The sequence below is a fragment of the Glycine max genome, chromosome 5 (assembly GCF_000004515.6).
Source record: "Glycine max cultivar Williams 82 chromosome 5, Glycine_max_v4.0, whole genome shotgun sequence".
In the NCBI taxonomy this organism is placed as follows: domain Eukaryota; kingdom Viridiplantae; phylum Streptophyta; class Magnoliopsida; order Fabales; family Fabaceae; genus Glycine; species Glycine max.
In genome coordinates, this window is record NC_038241.2 from 32,906,984 (window position 1) to 32,928,311 (window position 21,328).

At 35.3% G+C, this 21,328-nt stretch overlaps 1 protein-coding gene and 1 pseudogene across 1 annotated transcript; both read left to right on the forward strand.

Moving 5' to 3' along the window:
• The first annotated feature begins 8,272 nt into the window (after positions 1–8,272).
• On the forward strand, positions 8,273–12,416 carry LOC100804532 (protein NRT1/ PTR FAMILY 8.3). The gene is made up of 4 exons (XM_014775653.3): positions 8,273–8,421; positions 8,666–8,883; positions 9,246–9,802; positions 11,294–12,416. The coding sequence occupies exons 1-4, from the start codon at positions 8,322–8,324 to the stop codon at positions 12,114–12,116; spliced, it is 1,698 nt and encodes a 565-aa protein (XP_014631139.1). The 5' UTR covers positions 8,273–8,321; the 3' UTR covers positions 12,117–12,416.
• A 1,852-nt stretch (positions 12,417–14,268) lies between these two features.
• On the forward strand, positions 14,269–17,028 carry LOC100805070 (histone-lysine N-methyltransferase ASHR2-like; annotated as a pseudogene).
• Positions 17,029–21,328: the final 4,300 nt, after the last annotated feature.

Genomic DNA, 21,328 nt, shown 5'->3' on the forward strand with positions numbered 1-21,328 from the left:
TTTTCTCTTTTCTATTGTTCATGTTCCTCGTGCTTGATTAACGGGAGGGGAAAATTAAAGGAGAATGAATTACCGGTAGAAAAAATAGCTCATCAGCACAAGTCATAAAAATATATACACTGGTGAGATGAGAAAGGTAAATGGATAAAATATAAATGCAAATTGCGAGCAGAACAAATTTGCAACATTTTTTGTGTTGGCAAACTATTGAACAACTCCTTTCACTGTGCCCTTATAAACGCGGTTCTAAATACGGCTCTGGCTATTAAAAATATTCTTAAATATAATTTTGATCTCTAATAAAAATCTCTTTACGTCAAATTAGATTCAAGTTATTTTGAATTTTGAAAGCAACTATGCATAATTATTACCACTTTTTTTTCAATTTTTTTATGTGAAAAATCTGGTATACTGTTATGGTATAAGGAAAAAAAAAATCATCCTCAATGATCATATTCTTAAAAAAAATACTTCTTTTTATGAAAGAAAAACACTTTAAAATTACTTTTTTTAAAATAAAAAAAATTAAACATACTTGCCCTTGTCATATACGCACGTTGAAGTGCAACCAGACAAACGTACTTATGGTGGGGTTGTTTCGTAATTGTATTGTATTAATAATTAGGCATTCAGACTTGTGGTTGGATGTGCGGTTGTTTTATACTACTACGGATTCGAAAATTCCAATATTATTATCATCTTACGTTCTCCATAAGTTGTTCTTATAACTGTTCCGAGCTTGCTGATCAGTTTAGGAGGAAGAAGAGAGGCTTCTAACCAGAGACATGAGATTGAAGGTCATACACAGCTTCTGGAAGAGGCTCTCCTTCAGCTCCAATTCCCATCTTCTCCATACAAGAAGAACAATCTATAAGCCTGTAATTCCTCAACCATGTGTTGAAATTCAGGTGTTGACAAAAAAGTTTGAAAAATTGATTAAGGTCATTGTAGATACTGGAGTCCAAAGGACGATGATGGATCCAGATATTCTTTCACAAGAATATTGAAAAAATGAAGTGGTCTACTTTGTAGCAGTGGATGGAAAAGTTTTTAGAACTGACCTAGTGACACATGCTCCTAGTGGCATCAAGTTCTTCCCTGATTGTATTGTATCATCTGCATCAAGGTGATTGGAAGCAAACTTCCTCATAGAGATCTCCTCATAGGAATGGATGTGTATACTACTGCCAATAAACTCAAAATACATTCTACTGGGATCAAGTTAGAGAGTTTAAACAAAAAATTTCCTGCCTGTGGGCAGTCATGAAGAATTCAATCATCCATATCCTTTATGGAAAAATGAAAAATACTTTGTTGACTTACCATTCAAGCTAAATGAAGATATCAATCCAACAAAAACAACTCATGCACGGATGACACCATCAGATATTCAAGCAGTTAATGCCATGATCTGCTAAGGCAAAGATTAATTGAGCAGAATCAAACTTATTTTCAAAGTTTGATTTAAAATCAGGTTTTTGGCAACTTGGCCTAAAACCAGAAAATCGATACAAAACAACATTCTGTATCCCAAATGCTTTCGGTTTAAAAGTAGCACCTTCTCTCTTCCAGAAAGCCATGACCAAAATCTTTGAACCCATTCTGGAAAACACTCTTGTCTACATAGATGACATTCTCCTTTTTTCAAAAGATATTGCTCTCATAAAAAATTGTTGAATCAATTCTTTGAAATAGCTGATCAGCATGGGATCATGCTTTTAGAAAAAAAGATCCAGCTTGCCCAATCCCTGATTTCTTGGGGATGCATTTTTCCTAGGGTACCTACCAGCCTCAGCCTCACATAGCTCAAGAGCTATTAAATTTTCCTGATGAAAATCTCAGTGTTAAACAAATCCAACAATTCTTAGGAATTGTAAATTATATCCGAGATGTTATCCCCAGAGTAGCCCAATATACCAGTTCTTTATCCAGACTTTTGAAGAAAAACTCTTCTCCATGATCAGAAGAACAGACGATAGCTATCAAAGAGTTCAAAAAGATTGCTCAAAATCCCCAGTCTTGAAGATCCCTCGAACAGGCCAGAGGATATTACAAATTGATGCAAGTGATCATTATAGGGGAGCTATCATGATAGAACAAGAAGGAGAGAAGAATTATTATTGTGGCCATGCCAGTGGACAATTCAAGGAAGCAGAAAAACACTATCACACCACATTCAAAGAAGCCTTGACGGTAAAAAATGGAATAAAAAAATTTGATTTTCATTTGAGGGGACATCAGTTTTAGGTTCATATGGATAATTCATCATTTCCAAAGATTTTGGGGTTCAAAAACAAGATGCCGCCAGATCCTCAAATCTTAAGGCTCAAGGATTGGTTTTCTAGGTATGATTTTTGTGTAAAACACATCAAAGGGAAGAATAATTTGATTCCTGCTTTCCTATCCAGACCAACCCATAAAACTAGTAAGTTAATAACCTCCACTCACTGGAAGATATTCATGGCAAAACCATTATCTGAGAGACAACCAAGACTGTTAAGATGTCTGAGAGACAACCAAGACTATTAAGATGTTCCCTCCAGGATGAGTCACCCATACTCCTGCACAAATCCTTGAATATGCTAAGTCCCATTATTTCCATTTTCTACATGAGACCATGAGATTCAAGCACACCCCTGCACAAATATTTAACCCTGAGATACCCTTTGAAGGTATATTTGAATTGTTCTGTGATGTTGGGTGGGATCTGTGTGAACCAACCTTCTGGGCCATCTGGTGTAACACAGTGTAGTATTCAATCCCCATCGCCATAAAACCTTTGATGACATACAACATGTTGATAGATCCGTACAAAGATGAATATCTTTTATGGACAATGTTGGAATGGTTTTCTCCTTTGGCATGGTGGCGTATGAAGCTGAAACAAATTCTAGATGTTGAAAGACAAAGAGGGATTTCAGAAGATCACATAGAGAATTTAGTTTCTATTGTGATTATTCACCGTCTTTATTTCATGGAACGGGGACAACTCTGGTCTAGAAATGAAGCTCAAGTCTGGGGAACCTTTGAAGCATATCCCTTGAAAGAAAGTTATCGTCATCAGCTAGCAAGGCATCTTTGTGAGATCAATAATTACTCATACAAAACTGTAGATCCAAATCTGCCAAGTTCATCTCATAGGCCAAAAGAAAGTTATCCTACCGATAGGATAATACCCCAGAATACTGATAATGGACAAATCAGAACAGAGTTTTATGTTCCAGAACCAGTGTTTCAAAAGGTAGAAGATTTAGCTGATGGTTATTCTTCATTAAACAGAGATTGGGAAGACTATAATGCTCAATTAATGGAGGACTTATTGCACAAGAAGAAATACCGTTATCATCACCCGGTATATGGAAGTCTCACAAGATCAGAAGTCCAAAATTACAACTTGTCATTATCCACCAGATCAGACTACAGGTCAGACTAGTGACTATTGAAGAACAGCTGTACAGAGGTGTGTTGTAGAACAGCTGTACAGAGGTGTGCTGTAGAGAGAGTAATCTTCAGGATAAAGATAACCCTTATCTTATCGTAGTCATTGTGTGCCACGTGTTAGTAGTTTAAAGGTTGCCTTATCTTGTGACTATGCAGCCTTATCTTATCTGTAATAAAGTAGATTCTATGTTGTAATAATATTATCTTTTCACGGATAAGATTTTGGATGTTAGTTTCGAATCCTCTCCTATATAAAGAGGATGAGTCTGTATGTTAAGGCACACTGAATCCAATAATACTCTCTTCTTACTAAAATGTCTCTCTTCTAAAAGTTCTCTCTTCTCTGAAACTCTGATTCATATAATGGTTATCATTTGAAAACTCTCAACAACTAGTATGCTCTACACTCGCCTCTTAGGAGGATCTTGTATATCAGAACGCCGAATATTGATATCAATTGGTGGGTTATCTCTTTAGTTTGTAGATATCTTGCATCAAAGTTATCCTAGACTGCTAAATGTCTTGGGTATGGCTCAACAGCATAATGGATATACTGAGATAATGGATATTTATAAAACTTCAAAGAGACAACCCATCCGCTTGGTATCAGAGCCAGGTTTGTCCCAGAAGAGAGTATCAGATGGTAATTATTATATGAGGAAGATGAGTAAGAGAACATCTTTACAAATGGCAGAAACCGCTGAAAAACAATCTGTTTTGTTAAACTCTACTCTTTCCCTACCCAGAAATATATCCAAAACCCTTTCAGAAAAAATAGAAAATCTTGTGGAATATTCATATATTCCAGAAGACGCCCAGATATCTCAGTCCTTAAATCCCTTGTTAAGTCCTTATAATATATTCAAAAGACACCGTTACTCGTTAAGATCTATCACCAGTTTGATAACTACTAGAAGACCCCAGATGAAAGAATATGTCCAGTCTTCAAGAATGGACCAGTGCTCCTTAACTGCTACTTCTGAGGAGCAATATGTCAATATTGAGATCCCCGTACAACTTATCAGAGGATGGCAACAATAGGGATACACCCATCTTCATTATGGAGCCATTAGGCTGGTGTTATCCTTACATGGCAGAAGAGGGCTTCCCGTGACTGCCAGAGTCTCTCTTCTAGACTCCAGTTATATCCACTATGAAAATGCTGTGATCGGAACCGTTCTAACTACTCTTCACGCTGGAAGCATGGTTCTCACCATCTTTCCAAATTACAATGTCAGCTTGAGAGATCCCACTCTCTCACAAAGAATGAAAGTCCAAATTCAGATCAATGGAGCAGAACAAGTATTTGAAGCTCATTCAGCTACCTTGCATCATCAGATTATATATAGATTGCAGAATCATGCTGTCAATCTATCTCTGCCTACTAGTCATGACAGTGCTCTATTTATTCTGGCTAATAATCAAGAAGAAACTCCATCCATTGTCCAGATCCCCAGAAACATTTCTAGAAAAGAATTGCAGGAGCTGATCCCTCTTCAATGGGTAACAGGTTACGAGAAGCTCAGAGAGAATACTAAGCCTCTTAGTACTTCTCAGGCTACTTTCAGAAGATCAGTAGATGGGCTTGTGACCACAACCTTCAAAAAACCAGATGAAGCCAGTAGTAGCAACTCTTCAGAAGTTTTTCATTCTTTAATGATAAAACCTAAAGTTAAAGAAGATAGCAGAATGCCTATATTTGCTGTCAAAGCAGATGAAAGTGTAATATATTCAGATAAAGTAAATGGACACTTTATCTGGGATGTTGCTCCAGAAATGTGTGATTCAGACTGTTCTTGTGATGAACATAATTGAGACATAGATGATGAGACATATGATGATGAGGAAGATAAATGGAAGCCAGATCCAAGGCCTTGCAAACCGCCTCCACCACCACAAAGAAGAAGTGACCCCGAAAATGGGCCATGGACAGGGATAAAGAAGAAATACCCAGAAGACCCTTTCTGGAAAGAAAAAAGGATGGCGGAAATCCTAGGTTGGAGTCATCCATCTCTAAAGATTCCAGCAACACCTATACCTTGCATGATGTTTTCCTCCACATCCTATGATCAAGAGTTTCCATCTCTTGACAAAAAGACAGATCCAGTGACAAAAGTTTCAACCAAACCCTACATAATTCCGACAGAAGTAGGGCCAGAAGGAAAGCTCAAAAGCCCTAGTCAGGCCGCAGAAGTCTTAAACTGGCAGACAGATAATGCCAGAGCTCAAAATCATCTTTTGAAAAAGATAGATGAGAAGATTGACAAGATATGTACCCAAGTGAGCACAAATGATGAAAAGCTACAGTATCTGTCTGATAGGATGAAAAAGCAATACCATCAACTTTCCAAAGAAATTGTTCACCTTGAAGAAGAATGGAGAAAGACTACTTTTGGGGCAACATCTGATGCCAAAGAAAAAGAAATAAGGAGGCTTAAAGCTCAAGTCCAGGATCTAGACCGATACATAGAGTCAAAGATGACAGAAAAACAAAAGTCTGTCTTAGATCCGTATTCCTTTTTAACCCGTCCTTCTCCTACTTTCTATTCTCCATTTCCAAACCCTTTAGATTATTTCTTTTCCAAAGCTAGCCAATCTTGGTCTTTGCCCACAGCCTCAGCTTATAAGAAAAAACCAGAACCTCCAAAGAAAGAATCTACAAGATTAAATATCTCTTCCCAAGAGTCAACTGAATCTCCTACAAGAATGGGAGAAACTCAAAAGAATGACCCTCATAACTTTCAAGATTCCCAAGATCCATATTCCCAGTTTTCGATTCAACAAAAGCAAGAAGCCTCAGGGGGAACTGATGAAACTGAAACAGACTCTGAAAGATCTTCGTCAGAAACGGAAAAATCTTACTCTGATGAAGAAGAAGAGATTGGATACATGGACATCTCAAAATTTTGATGGTTAGTTCCACAGAAGAACCATTCTATGATTCTCCTGTAGAAGAAGAACCAGTGATTTTAAAGAGTTCATCCTCCAAGCCAAATGCAGGACCCTGGTTTACCCTTGATGATACTCCCCCAAGGGAATGGAGGAAAAAATTCATGGAGATGGGAGCATGGCTAGACACAAAATTCATGAAAGATGTCGATCCTTACAAAGTGATTGAAGAATTTTGTTGTCGGATGACGGGAACACTGAAGGAATGGTACCACAATCTAGGAGCTGTGCGTCAAAATCAGTTCCATGAATTAAGGTCTACCGCAGTGTTATAGGAACTCTCCATCAAGAATTTATCGGAGAAGGGAAAATCATTGAAAGAAAGATGAGGCAAGAATTCTTTGAGATGAGGTGTTGTTCTTTAAAAATAAAAGATTTAGACAGACACTTCCAAAGAATGAACCAGAGATTTTATCTTCTCAATGGTCTCAATGATCCAAGCCTAAAGAATACATATGTGGCATCATTACCAGAAGAGATACAACCAGAGTTAAACAAGATGGTAATAACCGCCCAAATGGATTTTTCTACCATGTCTATGGGACAAATCCACCAATTTACTCTGGAGGTCGTTGACAAATTATGCAGGCAACACCGGTATTTCTCTGACATCATGAACTGAAAAGCCAAGTATACCAGAACTTGCAAAAAACCTTACTTGGAGATCAAATGCAGGGAGAAAACTTGTCATTGCTCACCAAAGAAAAAGAAAGCCTTACAAACTCAAACAAAGGAGAAAAAAAGACCTTTGAAGTTTTTCAGGAGGAGCCAAATGAGAGGAAAATCCAGGGGACAAAGATGTTTCATATGCAATCAGACAGGACATTTTGCAAAACATTGTCCTAAGAAGTCACAAAAGGCCGTCAGACTAATCTCTCATCTCCAAATTAGTGAATATGATGATATAGAATCTCTGTACTCTGAACAGAGCGAGCCAGATGAGGAGACTGAATTTGCCTTGAACCAAACAGATTCTTCTGATGAAAAATCCTCAGCACCTCCAATTCCCATCTTCCCCATACAAGAAAACAATCTATCAAGCCTGCAATTCCTCAACCATGTGTTGAAATTCAGGTGTTGGCAAAAAAGTTTGAAAAATCGATTAAGGTCATTGCCTTTATAGATACTGGAGCCCAAAGGACGATGATGGATCCAAATATTCTTCCACAAGAATATTGGAAAAATGAAGTGGCCTACTTTGTAGCAGCTGATGGAAAAGTTTTTAGAACTGACCTAGTGACACATGCTCCTATTGGCATCAAGTTCTTCCCTGATTGTATTACCCTCGACCAAGGTGATTGGAAGCAAACTTCCTGATAGAGATCTCCTCATAGGAATGGATGTGTATACTGCTGTCAATAAACTCCAAATACATTTTACTGGGATTAAGTTCAAAAGAGAATTCAGGCCTTTTTCAAAGATCACCTGACTTTTCTCTTTAGCAGAAGCCCCGCTAGAAGTTGGAGAGTTTAAACAAAAAATTTCCTCCCTGTGCAGACAGTCATGAAGAATTCAATCATCCATATCCTTTATGAAAAAAATGGAAAATACTTTGTTGACTTACCATTCAAGCTAAATGAAGATATCAATCTAACAAAAGTAACTCATCCAGGGATGACACCATCAGATCTTCAAGCAGTCAGAAAAGAATGCCATGATCTGCTAAGGCAAGGATTAGTTGAGCCAACTCAGTCAAACTGGACATGCCAAGCTTTCTATGTGGAAAAAAGGGCTGAAAAATTAAGGGGAACCCTTATCTCAAAACTTCTATCTTATTGTCATGCTACTTGTATACAATACAATACAAGCCATGACATAACATAACTCATACTCATAAAAGAAACATAGTTTGATCCTATCATCGCAATATAGAAAAGAAAATTAAAGTGGTGTTTTGCTATGAGATAATATTGTTTATTTTATTGTGAAGGATGATGAAGAGAGTGAACGGAGATGGCTCAGTTGACTACAGAGGCGGGCCCGCTCTTAAGAAGGATACTGGCAATTGGAGGGCTTGTCCTTTTATTCTAGGTATGCTTTTACATTACTCTCATCTCATTAAATAATCCAACTTTCGTTTATATCATTATGAGTATATAATGTAAACACTGATGGTGTCAAGCATTTTATATTGTTATTTAATCATAATTCGACATGTATGATAATTTTAATCATACTATGATTTCTGGTTTGTTGAGTGTAAAAATATTTTAGATATTTGGAACGATGATACATAGAAATTAAACTCTATCATTTTTATGTATATAAATCCCAGGCAATGAGTCTTGTGAACATCTGGCCTTCTATGGAATTGCGACAAATCTAGTTAATCATCTTACCACCAAGCTGCATGAAGGAAACGTTTCTGCTGCAAGAAACGTCAGCATCTGGCTTGGCACTTCTTATCTCACTCCTATCATTGGAGCTGTTCTAGCAGATGGTTACTGGGGTCGATACTGGACGATTGCTGTTTTCTCTGTGATTTATTTCATTGTAATAAACTAAGATGAGATAGCCCTCTTTTTCCTAGTCAAATGTTTCTCCACACACATCTCTTAATTGTCCAGTAGTATGGCAATCTTGAAAGTTAAACTATATGAGCACCCTTGATTCTGCTTTGGATCACCTATATAATTTACTTGATGAATTTAATTAGAATGCACCAAGAGTGTTATTTAATCATGATTGTCATGTATGATAAAATTGTTGGCTTTTGTAATAATTACTTTAAAAGATGATTTCTGATGTGTGCCATTGACAGTGTATCAAAATTAAATTCTTACTTAATTACATATATGCTTTGTTGTTTAGTTGTCTTTTTGTTGTTGTAATAGTGATATGGCTACTGTGTGCAGGGGATGTGTACCTTGACACTTTCTGCATCTTTACCTGCATTGAAGCCTGCTGAATGTTTGGGTTCTGTATGCCCTCCAGCTACCCCTGCACAATATGCTGTGTTCTACTTTGGTCTGTACGTGATTGCGCTTGGGATTGGTGGTATAAAGTCATGTGTGCCATCTTTTGGGGCAGATCAATTTGATGATACTGATCCAGTGGAAAGGATTAGGAAGTGGTCGTTTTTCAATTGGTATTATTTTTCTATCTATCTAGGTGCCATTGTATCAAGCAGCATAGTTGTTTGGATTCAAGACAATGCAGGATGGGGTCTTGGATTTGGCATTCCTACTTTGTTGATTGTATTGTCTATGGCAAGCTTCTTTATAGGCACACCTCTCTACAGGTTTCAAAAACCAGGGGGAAGTCCTGTTACAAGAATGTGCCAGGTTTTGTGTGCGTCTGTCCGGAAGTGGAATCTGGTTGTTCCTGAGGATAGTAGTCTCCTGTATGAGACGCCAGACAAGAGGCCTGCAATTAAAGGGAATCATAAACTGGTGCATAGTGATGATCTAAGGTAATTAAAATGTCTTTATGTTGACATCTCAATCTAGTACTATAAGCTCCTTTCATTATCACAATATAGGCATAGGATAAGGATTATCTTGTTATACATGTTGATTTTGTATCTAATATTCTTGTTGAAGTGCAATTTGTCTAACATAAAATTAGTAATTAGTTGTTCTTGGGGAAAATGTTAGATGAGCCCTGCTCTAATGTTACAGAACTTGAAAGCCCTAATTGGCCAGCTACAAATTAGCTATACCTTTAGCCCTTGTTTGGCATACCAAGAAAGGCCTAATAGGATAGAATAATTAATATTGTCCTGATTTATATGATGTTTGAAGCTCATAATGAATTGCTCTTCCATGCTGGATACTTTATGGATCAAGATTTATCATCTACATTACTATGTTATTTCTAATGTTTATTTTAAGTAGTATACTGAAGGTCAATGATGATGTTGAGTCATTTAGTATGTAGGTATGTGTGATGTAGAAGTTAGTTATGATAGGTTAGTTACAAATTAGTTAGTAAGGAGTTGCCTATACATAAGAGGGGTTGAGAGGGAGAGTTTATCTTGTGGTTTTTGAGAAAATTCAGATTGTTGTGGGAAAGTTCATACCTCTTAAAATCTCAAGGGAGGAAAATGGTTTAATATACCATCAAAATTAAGAGAAAATCTTCAATTTGGTCTTCCAAAGTTACATGCATCACCAAATCAATCTTTCAAAAATTTCGGTTGCCAAACTAATTCCTCATCATATTCTTGTTCTCACCACTGTGGTCCTCCAAAGATTTATCACCAAAGTAATCTTTAAAAATTTAATTTTGTCATTGAATTAGTCTTTTAAAGTTTATTTTTATTACTGCTTGAGATCTATGGGCATGGGGAATTTTTTTCTTCTTTTCACTTCACTTTGCTTAAATAATATGTTACTTTGTAAGTATTGATGTCAAAGTACATATTTTAATGCTAAAAATTGATCACGATTTGTGTATCACGTATTTACCGTTGCCTAATTGGTCACGATTAGACAAGTATATTACTCAAATTAATATTTCTTTTTCGTGATTCAACTTTGCACATAATTGTCTGCTATTCTAAAATGTGCGAAACAATTGTACAAGGTTTATCAGATTTTTTTCTAAGGATGACAATTATTCGACTTTTTTTCATGGTTTATCCTTCCAGTACGCTAATGGAAGATTCGTTGTTTCTTTGTTTCTCCTTTCCATTACCGTATGAATATTGTGGTCTTTGACACTTTTGTAGGAGTAGGATAGATTGCATGTAAACATTTTCTTTAGCCTGTCTTTGGTGAATTGAGAAATCTTGTTCTAAATTTTGAAGTTCTTTTAAAATATTTTAAAACTTTCTTCTAGATAATAATCTCTAGAATCCTCACTTGCTTAAAAATGCTTTCTTTGCCCCCATATATCAACTACAACAAGACTTCCTACACATAAACTTCTTAAACTCCTTTTCTCTTTTGCTTTGATGAAGGTGTCTTGATAGAGCAGCTATAGTGTCCGATTCAGAGAGTAAAAGTGGTGATTATTCTAATCCATGGAAACTTTGCACCGTGACACAGGTGGAAGAATTGAAAATCTTGATCTGCATGTTTCCAATGTGGGCTACTGGGGCCGTTTTTTCTGCTGTTTATACCCAGATGTCAACATTGTTTGTGGAGCAAGGAACAGTGATGAACACACACATTGGCTCCTTTGAAATACCCCCAGCTTCCCTGGCAACTGTTGATGCCATAAGTGTGGTTTTGTGGGCTCCAGCCTACGACAGGGTAATTGTTCCCTTTACAAGGAAATTCACAGGCAATGAGAGGGGCATTTCAGTGCTGCATAGAGTAAGCATTGGCTATTTCATTTCAGTCCTGTCCATGTTAGCAGCTGCTATCGTGGAGATTATGCGTCTGCGGCTCGCAAGAGAGCTTGATCTTGTTGATGAACCTGTTGCTGTACCACTCAGTATACTTTGGCAAATCCCTCAGTACTTCTTATTGGGGGCAGCAGAAGTATTCGCATATGTGGGGCTGCTTGAGTTCTTCTATGACCAATCTCCGGATACTATGAAGACGTTAGGTATTGCACTGTCACCTTTGTATTTTGCATTGGGAAATTACTTGAGCTCTTTCATTCTTACTATGGTAACTTACTTCACCACACAAGGTGGAAAGCTTGGTTGGATTCCTGATAACTTGAACAAAGGTCATCTCGATTATTTTTTCTTGCTTCTAGCTGGACTTAGCTTCTTAAATATGTTGGTGTACTTTGTTGCTGCCAAAAGGTACAAGAAGAGGAAGACGACTTAAGATTTTTCAGGCATCTATTGAGGTGGAAGCATGTTCTGATATTTCCTTCTGTCATTGATTGTTCTGTTTATAAGCTTGGCATCTCTCACGAAGCCTCTAAGTGAAAAGGTTGCTTGTTTCACATAATTATATATAGGAAAATCATTGGTGGTAAAATGTTCACGATCTGTACAGTGCAAAAATCACGTTTGGAAGTTGTACATGACATCAGATTATTTGGGCTCAATAAAAATTGTAAAGTTTGATTTTTTTTTTTTTTTAATGTTCTCTTATGAAATTTGTGTTTGATTAGCGGGAACCAAAATGCAAGTTGAATGCAGTACCGGCAGAAAAGTAGCTCATCAGCACAAGTCGTAAAAAATATATACTGATGAGCGATGAGGTGAGAAAGGCTAATGGATAAATATAAAAGCAAATTATGAGCAGAACATACTTGCCAGATTTTTTAGGGTGTTGGCAAATTATTGAACAAATTTGTCTTTAGGTACTAAATATATTAATTGTTTACAATATCTAATAATGTTCTTCTATGATTTGGGATATTCTACCATTTCTCACTCATCCAGTTTTAATCAATATTTTCTAAACCGTGGCGTGTTTATCTGGCTATTTAATTAGTGGTTATGTTACTCTAGTGGGACATTTATACATGTTGCCTCCTAGAATTAGCAAGCATTGTGTAATCACATTACTGAATTTAGGTCGTACATGAAAATTGAATGGAGATGATGACTGGCCCTCTCGAGACAGTTAAACTCTTATGAGCCTGTAATCCTAAATAATACAAAAAATGTTTTCAATAAGATTAATTTCTTAAAGCAAATTAGAGTTTAAATTTATGGAAACTTCAACAAATCTCCTCTATAATTTTAACGTCCCCAAATACTAAACATTTATAAAAATCTATCAACAGTTTGTCAACTTTCAAAGACTTATAATACCCACCAATTCTAAATAATGCCCAAAGTACAATATAAAATAAAAAGGGGTTGTCAAAACAATAAAGACCTACATAAGAATTGATCTATTAGGAAGGACTGCAACTCCTAGTAACATGCATTTCAGCTAGTTGATCTGAAAAATTATCAAGGAAAGAGTGAGTCACACATTCAATGAAAGAAAAACAAAAATAATGTATGAGCTATCGATAGATTAAGATTCCATTGTAACATGTTAAATCAACGAAAATAATTTTGTCTAATTTAATTTTTAAAGAATAATAGTATAAACCAAAAGTTAAGAAACTTATAAAAATAAGTAATATTTTTCTTTAAGTCCGTTTTTAAAGTAGATTGCATATATTATAAAAATAACTTGTTAAACACCACCAATTTCTCAATGGAGAATATGAACAAACTAAATAACAAATTATAAGATAAATAAGCTGAACAATCATGCATGCCACTACCACATCTTTGCATTACAAAAGTTGAAATTGGCCGGTTTGTTTAAAATTAAAAAAAAAGTGCTTTTTATAAATTGATTCTCTTAAAAGTAAATAGAATTTAATTCTTAAAAAAATAAAAAATATTTTATGAAGTGAAAAATAAAAATTTGGTTATTTTTTTAATAAATAAATTTAAACAAATAAACCCATTTATGAAGGAAAAAAAATTAAGAAAAATGCTAGTGATATTTTCTTTTTAACACTCACTATGTGATTGACTAAAATTTATTAAAAATTATCAATTTTGATGAATCTTATTTATTATTTAATGAATATTTTAGATATAAAGTTTATCACAATTGACAATTTAAAAAAATTTCAATCAATAGAAAAAAAAATGAGTAGTTAGCAGAAACAAGTAAATTTAACTGACTTTTGCATCCATGGGCCCAGATATTTGGACCTAATAAAACCCTGAGCCGAAGAAAATGAAAGCTCCTCTTTCCGCAGGGTTTATAGCAAACAAAAATGGTGCTTCCTTGAAACTTGGTGAGAGTGAGGTAAGTGAAACGCGTTCCGTTTCCAACTTAACTACTTGTTCGAGTTAAGATCATAATAATCATAACAAAAATAGCGGTTTTATTTCTTCCATGTGGTGCTGTGCAGTTTCATTTTTCAACCATTGATTGATTTTTGTGTTGGAAGCAGCTCGAATTTTGTGAGTGATGGACAGGTAAGTAAAACTGATCATAGTAATGTTTCGTCTGCGTAATTTGCAATTCCTGTTGTTTCTGTTTGTTTTTATATCTCAAATTTCGTAGTATACAAACCAAACCTTGCTGGGCAAGAGTTGTGTTCCAACAAATCAAACAATTGACAAACCTAAAGAAAGCATTGTGCATAAGTTGTTTGTTCTGTTTTGACAGACTCTGAATTGGGTTATGTTTTTGGTTTTCTGGTTTTGAGGCTTTAGCTTTAGGTACAAGAAAAATCGCCCTATGGTTAAGCTTAGGTGATGAGAGTCCTGTGGCAAAATGATCTCTTACTACTACTAGAAGTCTATAACATATCCTTGCCTATGAAATCCCAACATAGGTATCTTCCCCTTAAGCTGTATTGATTATTGAGAATAACTATCAAAGCTTTCTCTATGATTTCTTCACTTGAAATGCATCTGTTAAGCTCAGCATTCATTTTATCTGGGTCACTAAGTGATAGAAATGAAGTACTAGAATTCTTGTGGGGTTCTGTAGGCTAGAAGAAAATCATACTTGAATCTTCAGAGTTTAGACCAATTGAAACTTGTCCACTGAGAAGGTTATTACTAACAAAAGGGATCTCTGTTGTACTTAGATAAATTAAAAAAAAAAAATGTTTGGGTGGTTTTATTTTTATAACAAAATGCAGTTCCCTTGTGATTTGGGAAGTTGTGCCTCCAAATCTGACTACTTTAGCAATAACCTATACTGCTACTGGCATTTAATGTTATGTACTACGATTTACTAATCTATGTTATTGCAAACTTACCATAATGCTTTCATAAGATAAGACAGATAACTCAATGTAACATTCTTGTAACCTCTTTTTTTTTTTTTTTGGTTTCCTTGCAGCTGTTTTGGTTTTTGATTGTTTGAATCACCAGGGAAAAGGAGTGCGTGTTGTATAGTTTGTACAAAACCTGAAGGTCAGTCTGTTCAAGTTGTCTTTTGATCTCAGTAATGTGCAGCAAGAAAATATAGCAAAAACTTGATGTGTTAGAGATTCTGTAGAAATTCGGAAAAGGTGTAGCCTGTCCAAGTTTAACTATTTAATTTTGGGAATTGGCAATTTGAAAATACATAAAAATTTCAATGGCTGCTCCAAGTTCCCTATTGAAGGTGGAGGAAATACAAGGAAGAGGGAGGGGAATGGTTGCATCTCAGCCTCTTAAAGCTGGTCAAAGTGTCCTCAGAGACTCTCCCATTCTGCAGTATTCGGCTTTGCCCTTGATCAGGCAGTCCTTGTCATCCTCCTCATCTGCCTCAGCTTCCTGCTTCTGTGATCACTGCTTCAAAACCTTGCCTCCTTTACAGGGAGATTCTTCATCATGCACAGTTTTGTGCCCCAATTGTTGCCACCATTATTTCTGCAGCTCAAAGTGTCTTTCAAAGGCACTGAACAACTCCCATTCTTCTTGGGTATGTCAAGCATTATCTCATCTTAGAGCCAATTCTCTACTGCTTGAACAGCCCCTTGAGCGCCAAGTCCAAGCTAATTTTCTCATTGCTGCCTACAATCTTGCCAATTTCTCCCCTTCAGACTTTCAAATTATGCTTTCTCTTCAGGGTTCTCCTGAGGAGTCCACCATTGCTGCAGCTCAGTTCCTACACCCCCTTATTAGCCCCCGGAATGAATTTTCTTTAGAACTCACTTCTGCACTTCTTGCCAACGACAAGCTCAATGCCTTTGGCATAATGCAGTCCTTCTCTGAACATGATGACCAGAGGTCTGTCAGAGCTTATGGCATTTACCCCTATGCCTCTTTTTTAACCATGATTGCCTTCCCAATGCCTGCAGATTTGATTACATTGACGCTAATCCACCTGATGACGGCCATAATACTGACTTTATTATTTGGATGATTAATGGTGTTCCTCAAGGCAGGGAGATTTGTTTGAGTTATTTCCCTGTGAATGAAAACTATTCTAGTAGGCAGAAGAGATTGATTGAAGACTATGGCTTCACCTGTAATTGTGATCGATGTAATGTGGAGTCAAATTGGTCAGATAATGGTAGTGTTGAAGATAATGCTGAGGATGAAGAAGAGGAGGTTATGGATGAGGACCAATGTGAACCTATGGCAGCATCAGACACTGACGATCATCCCCATGAAGATAATAACGATTTTCCACATGCTTATTTCTTTTTAAAATACATGTGTGATAGAACAAATTGCTGGGGAACTTTAGCTCCTTTATCTCCACAGGGTGTACTCCATCTAATGTCATGGAATGCAATGTCTGTGGCAAATTGAAGAGTGACGATACCTTTGATATTGATGAAGGGCAAGATGAAGTTTTCATGGAGGACTAAGCCACTAGGATGCTACTTTAGTAAGTAACCTGCTTTCCTCTAAATGTTTAGATTATTTTTATTCAATTTATTCTTTTGGTGCCATCTTTTTGTCACTTCTATGACTGTGTTTGCACATGTTCATTAAATTTATTAGCCCATCCCTAAACTTGCGATTGTCAAGTGAGTGACACTTTGGTTTTCTTGTAGAAAACGTTGGTCGTACTGTTACAATTGGAGAACACATTTTGGGACTGAAACCTGTTCTTCAAGTTCTGAAGCCTTATTCCTGGACCTTTTAATGCATGGTTTTGTTTGTAGATAAAGGGTACAGATATGAAGAAATTGGTTACCAAGGAAAAAGAATGATGATTAGTCTTTCTGGCCATATGGATACTCAGAGACAGACTGTTTTCTTCTAAAACTTTTTTGGCGGTTATTATTCATTTCTTGTTTGAAGTATGTTTTGCACTATTGATGTTGTTGAATTACTGCCATACCATCAGTCTTGAGTCTGTGTTCAAGTAATGTCTTAACTGAAAGATAATGCACAATGCCCAAATAAAAAGGAAGGAATGAAGAATAGGAAGAGCTTTTAATCTATCGATTGATAAAGAATTGGAGCCCATGCCATGCCAAAATAAGTATCCCTCGTGTTAAATAATCGGTTTAATAGGCAATTCAAATGGAAAGTTGTCATTTCCCCCCTTCTATTCTGCCCTTTGAGTACCCAGCTTGTTTATCACACCTATCAACGCTTTATACATTTAGATCCTTTATATTTTTGTAAAAAGTGTCTTATTACCCTGTAGAAACTTTCTATTTACCCTTTATTTTTATTGGTGTCCTCACGTTCTTTGAATTTAATTGGTGTTTATGCACGGAATGTTCACCACTTACTCATTTAATTGTGGGTTTATTTACAAGATTAATTTATCGTAGGTATTGGAACTTGTTGCGTGTAGACGAAAGGAATTCTTCCTAGATTATGTCTCTATACGAGCGAGACCAATTCTTGGTACTCAGGAATCAAATGTGACTTTATTTTTTGTGTTGATTTTAAGAGTACAGTAGGATGTTCTATGCTGTGGTTTGTTGCTTTATTCAAAATTCTGCTTTAAATTTGCCGGCAAAAATATTAGCATCTCAATTTTTGAAATATACTTTTGATAATAAAAGTCTCTTGATGCTCCGGCCGTATTTAACTATTATTATTATTATTTTATTTACTTAAAAATGAAATTTTTAGATAAAAGCAGATATTATCAAAGAAAATTAAATAAAAAAGTAAACATTTTAATTAAAAAAATAACGGATGCGGATACATCGGATATTATCTCATTTGCTAAGTACACGTCCAAGTCCTAGTGAGGTTTATGGACTATCAATGTACAATTTTTTTCCTTTTAATTTTTTTGGATAAATAATCATTTTTATCCTGAATATGTGGAGCGTTAATAAATTTGTCTCTTTGATGAAAATTCAAATTTTAATTTCAATAAATTTATTCATCCGTTAATTTTCGTTTGTTGTGGTCAATGAAAGAGCTTACCTGATATATTTAGGAATCAATTTGTCAGCGATCTATACATTTAAGGACGAAAATAATTATTTATGCAAAATATAATTTAATTCTCATTTTTCTTTTGTTTTATAATTGTTATAAGCATAACATTATAATAAATCCTTAAAAAATTAGAAAAACAAACACAAGTTAAAACAAACATAATAATAAGTATAATATTGATTAATAAGTATAATCTGTCTATTACTTTGAAATTTATAATGTGATAGTACCTTACCAAACATATGATACTCAAACAAAAATACATAGTCATTAACAGAAATTTCAGAGTAACAGATAAATCGTCCTTATTAATCAATATTATATTTATTATTATGTCTGTTCAAACTTTTTATTTTTTTTATTTTTTAAGTGTTTATTGTAATGTTGTGCTTACAATGATTTATATTTTGAGTAAATAATCATTTTTGTCCCTAAATATGTAGAACGCTGACAAATTCATCTCTGAATGTGTCATATAGGTTCTTTAATTAACGGTAACAGATGAAAGTTAATGAATAATTAAATTTGTCACATTTTTTTTTCACTTTCGATGACTAAAATTTAAATTTTCATTTTTAGGAACAAATTTTTCAACATTCTACACAGGAATGAAAATAACTATTTATTCATTTTTTTATAACAAAATGTGTAACAAGACTAAATATATTATATGTAAGTGAAAATAACTATGTATTAACCGTGTATGATAATTTTATATTATTATTAATTAATTATAAACAGTTATATATGATAAGTTTGTTGATTTTATAATATTTATTTTAAAAGTCACGTCAATTGTGATGTCTTTGAGCGGAGATATTTAATAGGGTAATTCATTCTTTTAATGAATTTAAAATTCTCTAAGGTGAATTTGTTTGAATAATATATTTTAAAATAAATTAAAATTTGGTCATTTTTATAGAATATTTTAATTAACTAAAATAGTGAAATTTGAAATTCTAAAAAAACACAATTTAAAATTCTTCTTTTCTTACGTGTAGACGCTCCTTCATGATCCAATTGCACATTCATTCTCTCATAATTTTGACTCGTTCTTGCAACATCGATGTGTTCTCCCTCATGACCTAACGTGTTCTCTCGTTCTCTCTTTGCAACCTCGAGACACATTCGTTTTCTTTCTCCAGGTTCGTTTTTCATCGTGTTCAATCTAGGGTTTAGTTGTTTGTGTTTGATTTTGTTTTTGATTTTGATTTTGATTTATAGGGTATCTCACTTAATATGTTTTCTATGTATAATTTTGTTTCTCTTTAGATCTCTTTGGTACCAAATTGAAATTCTCCCAAAACACATATTTGAAATTCTTTTTTTTTTTTTGTTACACATAGACACTTCTTCAGGACCTCACAACACACACATTCTCTCTCAAATCCTAATACATGATCTCTTATGTGTTTTTTTATTCTCTCTTGCAACCTCGACACATACATGTTTTCTCTCTACAAGTTCATTTCTCATCTCATTCAATCTAGGGTTTCATTGTTGTGTTTGATTTTGTTGTTTTTTTTATTATTTATATGGTTCTTGTTTAATATGTTTTCTCTATATAATTTTGTTTTTCTTTAGATCTTTTTGGTAAAAAAATCATAGTTCTTTTATGCATTCATAATATTTTAATTTCCTTAAAATTCTAAATTTTCTCATCTAGACGCAGGGTAAATGAAAACCCATTTATCCATCAAGTAAGCCTTAATATTTGATTTATTGTCTCTTTTGGTTATATTTGTAATAACTTTTCATTTTAGTCTTTGTAGTTTAAAACATTCTATTTTTGTCTCTATAGGAACTAAAAGAGAAAGTTGTTATAACTAAATGGATCAAAATGGTAATTAAACGAATGAAATTTTAGTTCCATCAAAAGAGGGTTTGGAGAGTTAACATTTTGGGTTGTTTGATAGAAGCAAGATGAAACTCAAACTAAATCTTGTATGATTTATTAATATGGTGTCACATAATTGATAGATAATCTTATTTTTTAAGTATGTGATCAAGGATTTAATCTCCCATCCATGTTATGGAAAACATATGTTGAAGATATTAACTCCTTTAAAAAAAATATTAATCATTATCTTTCGACAAATAGATTCAACCCAAAAAAAATTGTATGATTTCATTTTGATTAGAGAGAGAAACTCAATTTTATCATGAGCCTTGAAAGAAGTCATACCTGCCACTAGAAAAACCACAAAATTCATACCTATTTTTGTTAGTAATACAGACAATACTAATCACACCAACAACACACCAGCCCAAGAGGAGAATGACAACATCAGCAGCAGGCCCATTAGGAATAAAAGCAGACCAGCTTACCTGACTGACTATGAGTAGAAGATTCAAGAGCCACGCACGTGTGCTAATTATCCTCTGCACTTAGGACAAAATTTGTTAGAAGATATTTCCATTTCAATTAATATCATGTATATTCGGTTATCCAATTCTGTTATAGAATTGCTCCAAGATAACCTATAAATACCCATAGAAATATGAATAAAGCAGAGGAATTATCAGTCCAATTTTACCTTTTAGGAGTTCTCCCTTGTTCTCGGATACAAGGATATTATTTCCCACTTCGCAGACCATAACATTTGGTCCGACCTGCCATGGCCGATCGTGGTACCCGCAAGACCACCACTGATCGCCTAGAGGAGGCTTTAGCCCGCCTCACTCTCCACCACGAAGCACTTGCAGCCCAGCATTCAGACCTTGCCTCCAAAGTTTCCATTCTTTTGGACAAATTCAACCAACCACCACCCAACTCCGCGCCACTCACACCTGCAATTCCCAAACCACATATCAAATTAGAGGTACCCAGATTTGATGGCCGAGACCCATTGGGATGGATCTTTAAGATCTCTCAGTTTTTTTTATTATCAAGCAACCCCCGAGGAAGAACGTATTACCTTAGCATCCTTCTACCTCGACGGTCCGGCACTGAGCTGGTTCCAGTGGTCCTACCGCAACGAGTTTATCACCTCGTGGTAGGGCTTTCTCCAAGCTCTCGAGACCCGTTTCGCTCCAACTCATTACGAAGACCCTCAAGGTGCTTTATTCAAGCTCACCCAGCGTGGCTCCATCAATGACTACTTGACGGACTTCGAGCGCCTCGCAAATCACATCATCGACTTGCCTCCCCCTTTCCTGCTCAGCTGCTTTATCTCCGGTTTGTCGCCGGGAGGTGCTCGCCCTGCA